Here is a 16839-nt window from a genome sequence, read left to right on the forward strand (position 1 = left end):
AGATGCAGATTCCCTGCGCTGGCCGCATTTCCAGTCTGGTGACCTCACTCCGCGACCAACCCAAGGTAGGTGACCGCCCTTTGATATCCTTCCCTTCTGTTCGGGAAAAGATCCTGAGCTGATCGAGGAACTGCCAAACAAAACTCTTAAAAGAGAAAGCAGCTCTCAGTGGAACAACAGATTGATCCTCCCCCTCCCCCCAGCTGCATGGAGGTACCACCTAAAGTATGCACTGTGCGGAGATTCCTGAGTTAAAATATTCCAGCAAATGGAAAACAGAGAAAAAAAAAACGAGGCCAGCAGCCAAGAAATGTTTGTGTGTTGCGACTGGTTATTTATATATCCTGCCTCTGGCTGGTTTAATATTTTTAACCAGTATTCACAGGCTGTTCAGTCAGAGACTGGCCAGTGATGCAGGGGTGTGGTGGTCATATTTAGTCCCCACATGCCTTCTCAAACCGCCAACATAAACAAATAAAATCTTGTGAAAGGAAGTGACAAAATCACAGCAGCCATGAAGTTTCCTGCCTTTTTTGGGAGTTGCTCGGGCTGTCTGCAGTCTGTTGCATCCGAGATAAGAAACCAGCTCTCTTGGATCGGGACCAACACTCCTCGTTCAGTACCGAATATCTCCAGTTGCTGTTGCCATCAGTGAGTCAAAGCAACGAGGGAGCGCCTGGAGGGTAGACCTGAGACTAACAACTCTATCAAGATGAAAGTGTGCGGGGTGCCCTTGTTTGTCTGCACTATCATTTTGTCTTCAGGTGAGACTTAACTTTCCAAGGGAGTTTCATCTCCTTAAGACGTGCGTTTTGATTTTCAGTTCCCTTTCCCCACAGGCTCCTTCATTCAAAGAGTTCGCACAAACACTTTTTGATCCGTGTGAGTAATTGCTATCAAACTTCAACCTTTTCCCGTCTGCATGTTACAAGCCCAGGTCCCTCGTAATTGTCAAGAAGTATTTGTGTGCATGCCCGTGATGCCGACGCTATGGACCAAGCGCCAGAAAATGAAATTGGAATAGTTAGGTCACATATCGACAGCATGCTGGAAGAAAATGGTTTGGCACGCTTGCCTTTATTGCTCAGTCCTTTGAGCACAGGAGTTGGGACGTTATGTTGAGATTGTACAGGACATTGTGAGGCCAGTTCTGGAGTACTGTGTCCACGTTTGGTCATCCTGTTATAGGAACGATATTATGAAACTGGAGAGTGTTCAGAAGAGATTTACTTGGATGTTGCCAAGAATAGAAAGTTTGAGTTATAAAGAAAGGCTGGATAGGCTGGGAACTTTTTCACTGGAACGTAGGAGGTTGAGAGGCGACCTGGTAGAAGTTTATAAAATAATGAAGGGTATAGTTAGGTTTGACGATAGTTGTCTTTTCTCTGAGATGAGAGATTTCAAGACTAGGGGGCACATTTTGAAGGTGAGAGGAAAGAGATTTTGAAAAGGCCTGAGGGTGAATTGTTTTACATAGAGGGTGGTTCATGTGTGAAAACAATTTCCTGAGGAAGTAATGGGTGCAAGTACAATTACAACATCTAAATGACATTTGGACAAGTACATGATCAGAAATTGGAGGGATATGGTAAAAACAAGGACTGCAGATGGCGGAAACCAGAGTCTCGATTAGAGTGGTGCTGGCAAAGCACAGCAGGTCAGGCAGCATCCGAGGATCAGGAAAATCGACGTTTCGGGCAAAGGCCCTTCATCTATTCCTAATGAAGGGCTTTTGCCCGAAACATCAATTTTCCTGCTCCTCGGATGCTGCCTGACCTGCTGTGTTTTTCCAGCACCACTCTAATCTAGACTCTGGAGGGATATGGGCCAAGAGTAGGCAGGTTGGACTAGATCAGTTTGGGAACATGGTCAACATAGACTGGTTGGACCAGAGGGTGTGTTTCCGTGCTGTAAGACTCTGTGAGCTGGTTGTTTTTGTTTAGATGGGCTGAAGGGCAATTGTGCTGTGCTGTAGGCCATGTGACTTAATAGTGAGCGTTTCACATATTCCGTCACATGTCCAGGGTCAGACTGGACTTGAAACATCAACTCTGCACCTCTCTCAACAGATACTGCCAGCTCTGCTGAGTTTCTTTAGTGTTCCCTGTTTATTTCAGATCCAAGCTTTGCAAGAGTCTTTGAAGTTGTTATGAATGCACTTTTGAGACACTGTATCGAGAAAAGTTGAATTCTATTTGCAATGTTCTGCATTTTCAATTTAAAATGTTTCCCCCTCAGCCTGACATGTAATATATGTTATCAAAATTAAGAATTGTACTGAGATGTCTAAGAATAGATGGTAGAGTCATTGAGTCATACGGCACGGAAACAGATCTTCGGTCCAACTAATCCATGATAATCATATTCCCAAACTAAACTAGTCCCACCTGCCTGTTCCTGGCTCATATCCCTCCAAACCTTTCCTCTTTGTGTATTTATCCAATTGTCTTTTAAACATACTCACATCACACTTTCTCTGGAACTTCATTCCACACATGAACCATCCTGTCTGTAAAAAAAAACTGCCCCTCAGGTCTTCTTAAAACCTTTCTCCTCTCATCTTAAACTATACCCCCTAATCTTGAAATCCCCCATCTTAGGGATAAGGTATTATCCTGCCATTCACCTTATCTACAGCCCTCATGAACCTCTGTAAGGTCACCTTTCAGCAGGGAGAAATGTGCCACCTTATTCAGCCTTCCTTTATGACTCTGTCCTTCCATATGTTATCAATATTAAGTTAAAAATCACACAACACCAGGTTATAGTCCAACAGGTTTAATTGGAAGCACACTAGCTTTCGGAGCGACGCTCCTTCATCAGGTGATAGTGGAGGGCACAATTGTCAGACAGAGTTTATAGCAAACGTTTACAGAAATTATACATTAAATAATACCTTAATTGTTTGTTAAGGCTGTCATCTGTTCGAATACCATGATAGTTTCACTTCTTTCATGTGTAAATCACAAAACCTTTTTTTAAAAAGTTGCACTCTCAGGTTACAATTAGTGTTAGCTAGACAATATGTTGAAGATAGGCTTTATTCCTGATGAAGGGCTTTTGCCCGAAACGTCGATTTTACTGCTCCTCGGATGCTGCCTGAACTGCTGTGCTCTTCCAGCACCACTAATCCAGAATATGTTAAAGGTGTTAGCCCCCGTGTTCTGTCTTTGCCATAATGTTTAGACTGATTGTAAACTAAAATGTGAGTTAACAGAGTCTTACATGAATTCACGTAGTTTTTGAGCAAAGTACAATGTAACTCTGCAAGTCCAAATTCACCTCACAAACGTATATGTATACGTGTGCATGTGGGTTTTTGTGTGTGTATGTCTGCCTGAGGTGGGAGAGAGAGTGTATATGTTTGTGTGTATGTGAGTGTAAAGTGTCTAAGTCTGTGAGAGGGTACATGTGTGAGTGTGGAAATGTGTCTGCACTCCCACACTCACACATGCACCCCCTCACAGTCTTAAGACACTCTACACTCTCTCTCACACTCTCAACCCCACCCAATCCAGACAGACAGACACACACACAAAGACACACACGCACGCGCGCACACACACACATGCACACGCACATGCACACATATACAGATATGTTTGTAGGGTGAATTTGGACTTGCAGAGTTACATTGTACTTTGCTCAAAAACTGCATGAGTTCATGTAAAACTCTTATCTCACTTTTTAGTTTACAATCAGTCTAAGCATTATGGCAAAGACAGTGAACACAGGGGGCTAACACCTTTAACATATTGTCTTGCTAACACCAATTGTTACAGTTAACCTAAGAGTGCAACTTTTTAAAAAAGGGTTTGGTGATTTACACATGAAAGAAGTGAAACTATCATGGTATTCGGACAGAGGAAAGCCTCAACAAACAATTAAGGTATTTTTCAATGTATAATTTCAGTTACATCACACTTTAAGCTTTTGCTATACATTCTGTGCCTTACAATTGTGTACTCTACAACCACCTGATGAAGGAGCAGCGCTCCGAAAGCTAGTGCTTCCAATTAAATCTGTTGGACTATAACCTGGTGTTGTGTGATTTTTAACCTTGTGAACCCCAGTCCAACACCAGCATCTCCAAATCATCAATATTAAGAGTATTGTGGTTGTATTCAAATGTCTGAGTGTAGAATATAGAGTCATACAGCAAGGAAACAGGCCCTTTGGTCCAACCAGTCCATGTTGACAATAATCCCAAACTCAACTAGTCCCATCTGCCTGCACTTAGCCCATTTCCCTCCGAACATTTTTTATTTATTTATACACTTTTCTAAACGTCTTTTAAAAGTGACTGTACCTGCATCCATCACTTCCTCTGGAAGTTCATTCCACACACGAATCACTCTCCGTCTAAAATAATTTCTTTCTGAAATCTTTCCCCTCTCACGTGAAAAATATGCCCCCTGAGTTTGAATTCCCCCACCTGAGGGAAATAACACCTGCCATTTATCTCATCTACACCCGTCATGGTCTTATAAACCTCTGTAAGGTCACCTCTCAACCTCCTATGCTCCAGTGGGAAAAGTCCTAGTCCATCAGCCTCTGCTTATAACTCAAACCCTCCATTTTCCTGGCAACATCCTGGTGAATCTTTTCTGAACCCTCTCCAGCTTAATAATATCCTTTCTGCAACAGGGCGTCCAACATGTTATCAGAAAATACGGTGAATTTTGTTGAGCTTTTGATAACATTGAAGTAGAAATCTTTTTTGCAATGTCCTTTTACAAATGTTCCGAATGATGTTTATATTTGGATCATTTAGATTTTCATGCCTCTCTCAACAGTTTGGTATCTTTCTCTCCTTCTAGTTGACTCAGAGATCATTATTGTCTCCGATGGGTGGCAAGAGGTTGACGCAGCTGTCGGATCCCAGATTTTGCTCAGTTTAGCAACATCTTCAGAGCTGAGGAGTGGTAGCTGGAGGTTTAACTGCTCTGACGTGGCTCTCTGGATCAGTAACGTCACGGATATCAGCAATGGCTATTCGGGCCGGGCGGAGTTATCTACAAATGGATCCCTCACGTTGAAATCACTAACGATCAACGACAGTGGAGATTATGTTGTTACCATGAACCCACCCTTCTCAAACGTCTCAGTAATGTCAAGGATCGCGCTAAACGTGATTGGTAAGTCAGGATGATGTGTGCGATTACCCTGGGATGGTTGGATGTTTTGGTGTTAGCCTCCTGGCATTGGGGACGTCTCTTTGTGGGAAGGTGGTGATGCAGTGGAAATCTGACTGGGCTAGTAATCCAGGAGAGGGCTGGGAGGAGCCACGTTGAAATCCCACCAAGGCAACTTGAATTTCCTTCATAACATCTGAAACATAGACCTAGTCTCACTAACAGCGATGGTGAAACCATTATCCATTGTGGGAAAACCCCTGAGGGGGGCTCAGTGGTTAGCCCTGTGCCTCACAGTGCCAAGGACTCAAGTTCAAAGGTGTGCAGGTTGGCTGTGCTAAATTGCCCTGTTATGTATGATAGATGGGTTATCATAGAATCCCTACAGTGTGGAAGCAGGCCATTTGGCCCATCAAGTCGACTCTGAAACTGAAGAACATCCCACCCAGAGCCCCGACTATCCTGTAACCCTGCGTTTCACATCACTAACCCACCTAGGCTGGACATTTTTTAGCGTGGCCAATCCACCCTAACCTGCACATCCCTGGACACGATGGGACAATTTAGCATGGCCAATACACCCTAACCTGCACATCCCTGGACACGATGGGACAATTTAGCATGGCCAATACTCCCTAACCTGCACATCCCTGGACACTATGGGACAATTTAGTATGGCCAATCCACCCTAACCTGCACATCCCTGAACACTATGGGACAATTGAGCATGGCCTATCCACCCTATCCTGCACATCCCTGGGCACTATGGGACAATTTAGCATGACCAATCCACCCTAATATACACATGCACGGACTATTGGGGGAAATCGGAGCACCCGCAGGAAACAGACACGAGGAGAATGTGCAAACTCCACAAACAGTTGCCCAAGGGTGGAATCAAACCTGGGTCCCTGGAGCTGTAAGCCATCGTGCTACCCATGGATTAGCCATGGTAAATGTAGGGATAAGGTGGCATGCTCTTCAGAGGGTCGGTCCAGATACAATGGGTGGAATCTGTACTGTAGGCATTTTACGGTTCACTGATAGGGAAATAAATCTGCCACTCTTTTCTGAACTAGCCCACATGTGATTCCAAAACTGCAGCAATGTCATTGCTTCCCAAGTGCCCTCTGAAATGGCCTGGCATGCCACACCATTCAAGGGGCAGTTAAGGACGGGCAACAAGTTCTGGCCTGACCAGTAATGCCCATGTGAGAGAATACAAACAGACCAGCCTGTACAATTTCGTGAGCGTGGAGGTAACTGTTTCATAACTGAAAGGAAGGACTTTAGTTTTGGTCACAGAAAGGCTAAGAGAATTAAAATTAAAAACTGAACTTACAGGAGCGGGAGGTGTGGGATGGACCAGAGTCTCTGGTTAATCCAGAGACCCAGGTTACGTTCTGGAGAGCCAAGTTCGAATCCCGTCACACCAGAATTGGGATGAGATATAATTCTGGCGTTAATGGTCTAATGGTGTGGTACAGCGGCTCAGTGGTTAGCACACTGCTGCCCCACAGCACCAGGGACCCGGGTTCGATCCCAGCCTTGAGCGACTGGTCTGGGTGGAGTTTTCACATTCTTCCCGTATCTGTGTGGGTGTGCTCTGGTCTCCACCCACAGTCCAAAGAGGTGTAGTTAGGGTGGATTGGCCATGCTAAACTACCCGTAGTGTTCAGGGATATGTAAGTTAGCTGCATTTGTCAGGGGTGAATGCAGAGTAATAAGGGAATGGGTCTGGGTGGGATACTCTTCGGAGTGTCAGTGTGGACTTGTTGGGCTGAAGGGCCTGTTTCCACACTATAGGGATTCTATGATAACCGTGATTTGTTTGTCAGGAAAAACCTATCTGGTTTACTAATACCCTTTAGGGAAGGAGACTATTGTCCTTACTTGATCTGGGCTTATACGTGACTCCAGACCCACAGCAATGTGGTTATCTCTTAACTGCCCTCTGGGCAATTAGGGATGGGCAATAAACCCTGGCCCAATCAGCGACACCCCCAACTTATGAATGAATTTTTAAAAACATTATGTTGGTACCCTGACTTAAAAGAAGAATTAGAATGAAATTATTGGATTTTTGAGTAGTCTCGCTCAGAAACATAGACCTATGTTGTAGTTGGGTAGTGTCAAAGGTGAAGGGTACAGGCCGAAGGCCACAGATCAGTTGTGATCATATTGAGCGGCAGGATAGGCTTGAGGGGCTGAGTGGCCTCCATCTGGTGGGCAGCAAGAACAGGGGGTTGGAGGGGGTGGGATTTCTGGGCAGGCAGGACTGTAGCCAGCTGCAACGGCAATAGCTTAATGCTCATTAAAACACTCCTTGTCCCCAGGTTGGTGGCACCCTCTTTCTAATAGACAACATCGCATAGAGCCATAGCCATGTATAGCTTCGGTTCAACTTGTCCATGCTGACCAGATATCTAAATCAATCTCGTGCCATTTGCCAGCACTTGGCCCCTATCCTGCCAAACCCTTCCTATTTAAATACCCATCCAGATGCCTTTTAAATGTTGTCATTGTACCAGCCTCCACCACTTCCTCTGGCAGCTCATTCCATGCACGTACCACCCTCAGTGTGAAAAAGTTGCCCCTTACATCCCTTTTATATCTTTCCCCTCTCATCCTAAACCTATGCCCTCTAGTTCTGGACTCCCCCACTCCAGGGAAAAGAACTTGTTATTTATCCTATCCATGCACCTCATGATTTTATAAACCTCTATAAGGTCACCCCTCAGCCTCTGATGCTCCAGGGAAAACAGCCCCAGCCGATTCAGCCTCTCCCTACAGCTCCAACCTTGGCAACATCCTTGTAAATCTTTTGCGTTGGGCTGTCTGTGCCCGCGTGCATGTGTGTGAGTATGTATGTGTGTGTGTGTGTGTGTGTGTGTGTGAGAGAAAGAGTTTGGGTATATGTGTGTGTTTGGGTGTGGGTGAGTTTGGGTGAGTGTGTGAGTTTGGGTGTGTGTGAGTTTGGCTGTTTGCGTGTTTGGCTGTGTGCACGTATTTGGGTATGGGTGTGAGTTTGGGTGTGGGTGTGTGTTTGTGTGTGTGTTTGGATGTATGTGTGTGAGAGAGGTTGTGTGTGTGGGTGAGGATGAGTTTTGGGTATGTGTGAGCTTTGGGTGTGTATGTTGAAAGCCGTGGGAAGCTGTCCTCCCTGGAACAGAGAAGGGAAGGGAGTTAAATTCAACAGCACGAGGAATTCGACAGAGCTAATCAGTGAGGCACTTTTTCCACTGGCAGCATCAACAATAATGAGACAGTGTGGATTAAAACTTTCCAAAAGAACTGGGGGCGGGGAGGGGGATAGAGGGAGAGAGGAGGACAAGCTTTTCTGGACAGAGAGTCCTTTTATATTCTAGAGCGCAGTGCCTCAGACGTCAGCTCAGTCATGCATTTGGCAAAGAATAGGATGCATACAGGAAAAGTAAAAACGTTGGGCAACTATAGGAAAAAGCAGAGCTGTGTGAGTCATTGTGGAGGTGAATGTAACTGTTACCTTTATGGTACGAATATTCTGGTCTGTGAAATGTGACAACTACACAGTAAGAGGGGGGTTTCAGGTTAGAGACCTCTCCCCCTTGATGTCATATAACATTTTAAAATCCTCTGATGGTTCTCTGGAGGAAAAACATAACGGCTGAAGGAGAGAATGTGACATGAACATGGAAAGGACAGGATGAGTATCAGAATAAAGAGCTTGCAACTTTAACAGAGACAGAAATTGCTGGAGAAACTCAGACCTGCTGAGTTCCTCCAGCAATTTCTGTTTTCCTTTCGTCTTTCCAGCAGCCCTTTCGGGGGTTTTTGTTTCAATCTCAAGCTTGCAAATTGGGTTGGCCCACTGCCATTCTCTGTGTGCAGCCGGCCTCTTGGCTCTGAGTGTGAGGGAGAACCAAGACTGGGGGAACGGCGCTGTGTCAGAGTCGCGGGAGGTTTTGACATCCCCCGGGTCAAGCGGGGCACACCCAAAATACTGCGAGCGGGGTAAACGGTAACTCACTGACACAATATACAAGCCTCATGGCTGGAAGCAGCATCAGAGCCCAACGATGCATGCGGTTTGGTTAGGAATCTGTAATGTGGGTGATTCACCTGTAAACTATTTGTATAGAGGAATACACAACAGACATTTCTCTCTCACAGCTGTGTTCACGCATTCCTTCATAAACTCTCCCTGCCCCCAAGAGCTAACTAGCTCTTTCAGAGTGACTGGAAACCAGTTGGAAGGAAACTTTCAAAAAATTCCTCTGAATGAATGAGTAAGGAGCAATTTTGGAACGGATCACTGTCCCAGCCTCTGGCATGGCATTATCTCCTGTCAGGGAGATAACGGTCACACTTAGCTTGAAGGCTTTCAAAGAGTCCTGTTGGGTTCTCCATGACCCCCCACTAATGTCCCCTGTTTACTTCGAAAATAGGTGTCTCCCAACATCCTCGTCAGAATCCTCCGTACTCAGGAGGGACCCATTCCTGACAGTTCCCACAAACGATAAATTTTACGCATGAGGAGCTTGTTAAAAATGCGTTAAAATGGTCAAAAATATCGCGGATGTTGATTTTTGTCACTGCTTATGTTTTTGGCACAGATAGGTGAATTCACAATCTGTGTTTTCACAGATACAGAAGATTTATGTTATATCTTCCTTTGCTTAACTTGAGAGGGTGTTCCTGGTGCATTTAGTTGGAATGATTTTACTTGCATCTCAAATCAAGTCATGATATTGCCTTCCCAAACATTGTCAAATCAGTGAAAGTCTATCCTCTACTGAAGCATAGAATTCCTACAGTGTGTAAGCAGGCTATTCAGCCCATCACATCCACACTGACCTAATAGGCTGGGGCTGTTTTCCCTGGAGTGTCAGAGGCTGAGGGGTGGCCTTACAGAGGTTTATAAAATCATGAAGGGCATGGACAGGGTGAACAGACAAGGACTTTTCCTGTGGTGGAGGAGTCCAGAATGAGAGGGCGTAGGTTTAGGGTGAGAGGGGAAAGATTTAAAAAGGACCTAGGGGGCAACTTTTTCATGCAGCGGCTGGTGCACATATGGAATGAACTACCAGAGGAAGTGATGGAGGCTAGTACAGTTACACCATTTAAAAGGCATTTAGAAGGGTATATGAATAGGAAGGATTTAGAGGGATATGGGCCAAGTGCTGGCAAATGGAATTAGATTAATTGAGGATATCTGATAGGCATGGATGAGTTGGACCAAACGGTCTGTTTCCGTGCTGTATATCTCTACAACTCTATGAAACAATTCAAATACACCAGTTTTATAGCCTTGAGTGGAGTGGGAATATAGGAGTTAACTTGTTCTATAAAATACACAGTGAACTGGTAGGAATTGAGGGATATGGGCCAAGTACTGGCAAAAGGGAATAGATTAGTTTAGGATGGACAAGTTGGATTGAAGGGTCTATTTCCATGCTGTACATCTCTATGCCTCTGTGACACTAATTTGATGAAAATATGAATATTTGGTTAGATTTATCCGCCATTATGGAACAAGGTAAGGATAGAACAGGGATAAAAGTTTTTGATTGGTAAACGCGAACTTCACTGAGGTGAGAGATAATTCAGCAAAACAAGCGAACTGCAAACAGCTACTGGGAAATAAAATCGGTGTCAGACGGTGAGAAATGTTCTGGCTCAAGTTAGAAGGCACGAGAAGGAGATTTGGTGCTCCAAGACCATTCTACATGGGAATACAAAAAGTAAGAATATACATTTCAAGCAAAATTAGGAATTCAGCGAATTGGCAGGGTAAAAGTAAAACAGAAGAAATGAGAACAAATAAGTGAAGGGAGAAGGGAGCTGGAAAGAGACGATGTAGTGAAGGCCTCAAATGTAATCATAGAGTCACATGGCCCTTCAATCCAAGCCAAACATAATTCCAAACTAAACCAGTCCCACCTGCCTGCTTCTGGCTTATATCCCTTTAAGTCGAGAGTGTGGTGATGAAAAAGCACAGCCGGTCAGGCAGCATCTGAGGAGCAGGAGAATTGATGTTTCGGGCAGGATCCCTTCATCAGGAATGAGGCTGGGAGCCTCAGGGGTGGAGAGATAAATGAGGGGGGAGGGGTGGGGCTGGGAGAAGGTAGCTGACAGCGCAATAGGTGGATGGAGGTGGGGGTAAAGGTGATAGGTCAGAGAGGAGGGTGGAGCGGAAGGGTGGGAAGGAAGATTGACAGGTGGGACAGGTCATGAGGATGGTGCTGAGCTGGAAGGTTGAAACTGGGGTAAGGTGGGGGAGGGGAAAAGAGGGAACTGGTGAAGTCCACATTGATGCCCTGGGGTTGAAGGGTCCTGAGATGGAAGATGAGGTGTTCTTCCTCCAGGCGCCGGGAGGCGAGGGAGCGGCGGTGGAGGAGGCCCAGGACCTGCATGTCCTTGGCAGATTGGGAGGGGGAGTTGAAATGTTCGGCCACGGGGCAGTGGGGTTGATTGGTGCGGGTGTCCCGGAAATGTTCCCTAAAGTGCTCTGCTAGGAGGCATCCAGTCTCCCCAATTTAGAGGAGACCGCATCGGGAGCAATGGATACAATAAGATCTCCAGCATCTGCAGTCCTCACTTTCTCCTCTATTCCTCCAACCCTCCTGCTTTTGCTGTTTAAGTATAATTACAGCATTTAAAAGGCATCAGGGCGGGTATATGTATTGGAAATGAGCCAAGTGCTGGCAAATGGGACTAGGTTAATTTAGGATATCTGGTCAGTATGGACTGAAGGGCTTGTTTCTGGGCTGTACATCTCTGTGACTCTGTGCACTTATCCAAATGTCTTTTCAATGTTGTAACTGGACCCGCATCCACCACTTCCTCAGGAAGTTCATTCCCCATACGAACCACTCTCTCCATAGTAAAATTGCCCCTCGTGTCATTTTTAAATCTTTCCCCACTCACCTTAAAGATATGCCTCTGAGTCTTGAAATCCTCCCACCCTAGGGAAAAGACAAAAAAAATTAGTGTGTCGAATCTGACTGTTAATGAACACTTTGCATCGTTCTTCACAAACTTGGGAGAAAATGCAGACATTTAAGTTAAGGCGGAGACATATGAAATATTGGATGCTCTAAATTTATTGAGAGCAAACAAAATTAAGGCTTTAATTGAAAATACATAAATAGATAAATAACTAAGTCAAGGGGGAACTATGAGTGGCAAGGAGGCAAATTATAGACATTCAGACTATCATTTTCTAAAACTTGCTGTCTACAGGCAAGATGCAAGAGGGCTATTGACATTTTATCATTTTTGAGAAAAGGGGCAATTTTTTAAAAATTATTTTTATGGGATGAGGCCAGCATTTATTGCCTGTCCCCAGTTGCCCTTGGGAAGGTGGTGATGAGCTGCCTTCTGCAGTCCCTGTGCTGTAGGTCGACCCATGGTGCCCTAAGGAGGGAGTTCCAGGATTTTGACCCAACAATACTGAAGGAAAGTTTCCAAGTCAGGCTGGCGGGTGGTTCAGAGGGGAGAACTCGCACGGGATGCTGTTCCCATGTATCTGCCCCCCTCGTCCTCCTGGATGGAAGTGGTCGTGGGTTTGGAAGGTGCTGTCTGAGGATCTTTGGTGAATTTCTGCAGTGTGTCTTGTAGATGGTACACACTGCTGCTACTGAGCACCGGTGGGGGAGGGAGTGGAGGTGGTGCTAATCAAGTGGGGACTGCTTTGTCCCTGGATGGTGTTAAGCTCTTGAGTGTTGTTGGAGCTGCACTCATGGATTAAATGAGTGAGCGTAGGTCTGCGGAACAGGAGTAGGCTATTCAACCTGTTATCCTCGTTCGATAAAATCAGAACTAGTCCCACTGTGGCCTCAGCTCCACTTTCTGTGCCTCTGCCAAAAGCCTTAGCAGAATTGTCAATCAAATATCTAACTCGGCCTTGACATATATTCGACAACACAGCCTCCATTGCTATGTTGGGACATCATGTTGAGGTTGTACAGGACATTGTTGAGACCTCTGTTGGAGTGCTGTGTCCAGTTCTGGTCACTCTGTTACAGGAAGGATATCACTAAACTGGAGAGGGTTCAGAAGAGATTTACCAGGATGTTGCTGGCAATTGAGGGCTTGGGTTAAAAGGAGAGGCTGGAAAGACTTGGACTTTTTTCACTGGAGATTAGGAGGTTAAGGGGTGACCTCAGAGGGGATTATAAAATCAAGAGGGATATAGATAAGGTGAATGGCAGGCGTCATTTCCCGAGGGTGGGGTATTTCAGGAATGGGGGGAGGCATAATTTTCAGGGGAGAGGATAAAGATTTAATAAAGATATGAGGGACAATTCTTGTACACAGACAGTGGTTTGTGTGTGGAATGAAATTCCAGAGGAAGATGTGGGTGTTGGTCCAGCTATGATCTTCAAAAGACATTTCATAGAATCCCTACAGAGTGGAAACAGGCCCTTCGGCCCAACAAGGTAAAAACAATCCACATCGACCCTCCGAATAGTGACCCACCCAGACCCATTCCCTCTACACTACTAATGCACCGAACCTGCACATCCCTGGGCACTATGGGACAATTTAGCATGGCCAATCCACCCTAACCTACACATCCCTGGACATATGGGACAATTTAGCATGGCCAATCCACCCTAACCTGCACATCCCTGAACACTATGGGAAATTCAATATGGCCAATCCACTCTAACCTGTTTAAGCCACCCTCACATTTGGATAAGTACATGAATAAGAAATGTTCGGAAGGGTATGGGCTAGTTGTAGGTGGATGGGACTGGTTTAATCAGGGATTATGTTTGGCATGGGTTGGTTGGAGCAAATGGTCTGTTTCTGTGTTGTATGACTAACGCTCCTGAGAGAAAGGAAGTGTGTAACACCAACTCTGTTCAACTTACTGTCACAAAATAAACCCTTTGATCCAGAATAATGACAGACTAGTTAGCTTAACCTGGGTGGGAGATTTATTGGGAAATCTCTTCAGAAGGAATGCTGACAGTGGATGATTGTGACTTTATCTGTAGTTAGTATTGAAGCACAATCTGCTGTTTGAATAAGGTTACCAGGACGTTGGAGAATGGAGTGGGTTAGTGTTGAAGAAAATCCCGAGAGGCAGATCTTGAGCATTCGCCAGTTTATTACACGATGCACCATGGGGAGACCACTGCCCCACACATGTGGCTCGGTAAGACTTTGAAGTACCACAGAAAGTTACAGGATTATATAGAGAACAAGCCCCGGGCTGACCATTAATCACAAATTGGCAGGATAGTCCGAGGAGGTACCGAATCAGGGGTCAGCTCTCGGGGTCAGCCCTAATTGATGCTACACATTCCACAAGCGGACAAGGGTTGGAGGCTATCACTTAAGAGGCTGTTTACAGAGATCTGTAACAAATGTAGGACAGAAGTCCTTAATTCGAGGAACAACACACATTAGCAATCATCGCAGTGAGAGAGAAGCTAATAGACAAGAGGAGGCGTCTTTGAGCAGTTAAGCGGCACACACCAGCAATACATCACATCATTGTGAGAGAGGAACTAAGCAATGTGCGGGAGACTGCGGAACAGCCTCTCACAGCTCACATGCCGAGTACTATCGTTCTACGGGGTGAGGGGCACTTAATCAAAATGGTTCCTTCACTGGGAGGGAAGCCATGACCAACAAAATGGCTTCCACAGTTAGCCCCGTTGGCTGGATGACTGGTCAGTAATGCCCACAGCCTGGGTTCAATTCCCACACTGGCAAAGGTCCTGCCTTCTCAATCTTTGCCCCTTCCTTGAAGAATGGTGATCCTTGGTGCAGGTTGTCTCTTTATCTCTCTCATGAGGGAGCAGCCCTTTGAGGCGATGGTTGACTTTCCCTTGCCCTCGTGGAGGTCTCCGGTGAACGAAGAGTTGAAAAGCGAGGGAAACTAGTTCCTGTGTGAGTACAAATCAACAAGGATCTTATGGTGTAGTTGTCATGTTCATATGTCTGAGCCAGGAGGTTCAGGTTCAAGTCTGAAAAGATGTGCAATTACATCTCTGAGCATGTTGTTTAGAATGTATCTGTAAGCACAAACTACAAGACCGCTGTGTGATAGAGTACACTTGTCTGGATGGGTGTAGCTCTATCAACATTCAAAAGGCTTTGCAGAATAAAGCAGCCCACTTGATTACACATTTCATTCACTGACTCCAACGTTCACTCCCTGGACCACTTTCCTTTGGTATCTCTCAGGCTAACTAACTCGCCTTACAAGATTGGAAGGTGCAGGCTACAATGATGAGTTGATGCAGTGCATCTCATGGATGGTGCTCCACTGGATCACAGAATCCCTACAGTGTGGAAACAAGCCATTTGGCCCATCGAGCCCTCGCAGACCCTCTGAAGAGCACCCTACCCAGACTCACCTCCCTGTCCCGATCACCTTGCATTTCCCATGGCTAACTTCTTTACTCAGAGAGTATAGGGGCGTGGAAGGCGCTGCCTGCAACAGTAGTAGACTCGCCAACTTTAAGGGCATTTAAATGGCCATTGGATAAGCGTACAGATGAAAATGGAATAGTGTAGGATAGGTGGGCTTCGGATTGGTTCCGCAGGTTGGTGCGACATCAAGGGCCGAAGGGCCTGTACTGTTCTAAATCTACCAACCTATACATGCCTGGGCATTATGGGGCAATTTAGCGCAGCCAATGTATTTGACCTGTGGGAGGAAACCCACGTAGACACAGGGAGAATCTGCAAACTCCACACAGACAGTTGCCCCAAGGCTGGAATCAAACCCTAGTCCCTGGTACTGTGAGGCAGCAGTGCTAACCACTGAGCCACCGTGCCATCACGATGTGGCTGATCCAGGTTAGTTTCTGATCAACGGTAAGCATGTTGATCTTGGCTTGAGAATGGATCAAGGGGTAATGGTTAAATTCCCTCCTGTTGGAGATGGTCACTGCCTTGTGGAATGAATGGTACTGTTCCCTTATGAAGTGAATGTAGTCTTGCTGCACACGGGCACCGTTTGCTTCAGTATATGAGGAGTTGCGAATGGTGCTGAACACTGTGCAATTATCAGTGAACGTCCCCACGTCTAACCTTACAGTGGACGGAAGGCTATTGATGAAACAGCAGAAAGTGGTGGGGCCTATGCTGAAGAACTCCTGACCTCCAACGATCCTGACCATCTCCCTTTGAACTTACTCCAGCCAATTTCGAGTTTTACCTGTGGCTCCCATTGATTCCAGTTTTGCTCAGGCTCCCTGATGCCACACTCTTATCAAACACGGCGTGACATCGCTCTTGATTTTATTTTTGGTGATGCTTGTACCAAGGTGTGTAATGACAGCAGGAACTGAATGGCCCTGGCGGAACCCAAGCTGAGTGCCACTGAGCTGGCAAATCCTTTGCAAGTGCCATTGGGTGGTACCGTTGGCAACACCTGCCACTATTTTGTTAACCATTGAGAGTAGACTGAGAGGATGGTGACTGGTGAGGTTAAATTTTCCCTCCTTTTTCTACACAGCATCAGAGTGGGCACGTTGTAGAGACAGATGCCACAATTGTAGCTTTAATACAATGTAGCTGAAAATGTGTTGCTGGAAAAGCGCAGCAGGTCAGGCAGCATCCAAGGAACAGGAGAATCGACGTTTCAGGCATAAGCCCTTCTTCAGGAATGAGGAAAGTGTGTCCAGCGGGCTAAGATAAAAGGTAGGGAGGAGGGACTTGGGGGAGGGGCGTTGGAAATGCGATAGGTGGAGGGAGG

At 45.8% G+C, this 16839-nt stretch overlaps 1 protein-coding gene across 3 annotated transcripts in view; it reads left to right on the forward strand.

Annotated features, from left to right (window-relative positions):
• The first annotated feature begins 419 nt into the window (after positions 1-419).
• LOC122544181 (carcinoembryonic antigen-related cell adhesion molecule 5-like) overlaps positions 420-16839 on the forward strand; it is a 63778-nt gene continuing 47358 nt past the window's right edge. Inside the window, exons 1-2 of one of the 3 annotated variants that reach the window (XM_043683223.1) lie at positions 420-764; positions 4821-5138. In XM_043683223.1, coding sequence (XP_043539158.1) covers positions 713-764; positions 4821-5138 — 370 coding nt within the window. In that variant the 5' untranslated portion in view covers positions 420-712. The remainder of the gene's footprint in view (positions 765-4820; positions 5139-16839) is intronic. The other 2 variants (XM_043683222.1, XM_043683224.1) reach the window with 2 other exon arrangements.

This window comes from Chiloscyllium plagiosum, chromosome 47 (genome assembly GCF_004010195.1).
Source record: "Chiloscyllium plagiosum isolate BGI_BamShark_2017 chromosome 47, ASM401019v2, whole genome shotgun sequence".
In the NCBI taxonomy this organism is placed as follows: domain Eukaryota; kingdom Metazoa; phylum Chordata; class Chondrichthyes; order Orectolobiformes; family Hemiscylliidae; genus Chiloscyllium; species Chiloscyllium plagiosum.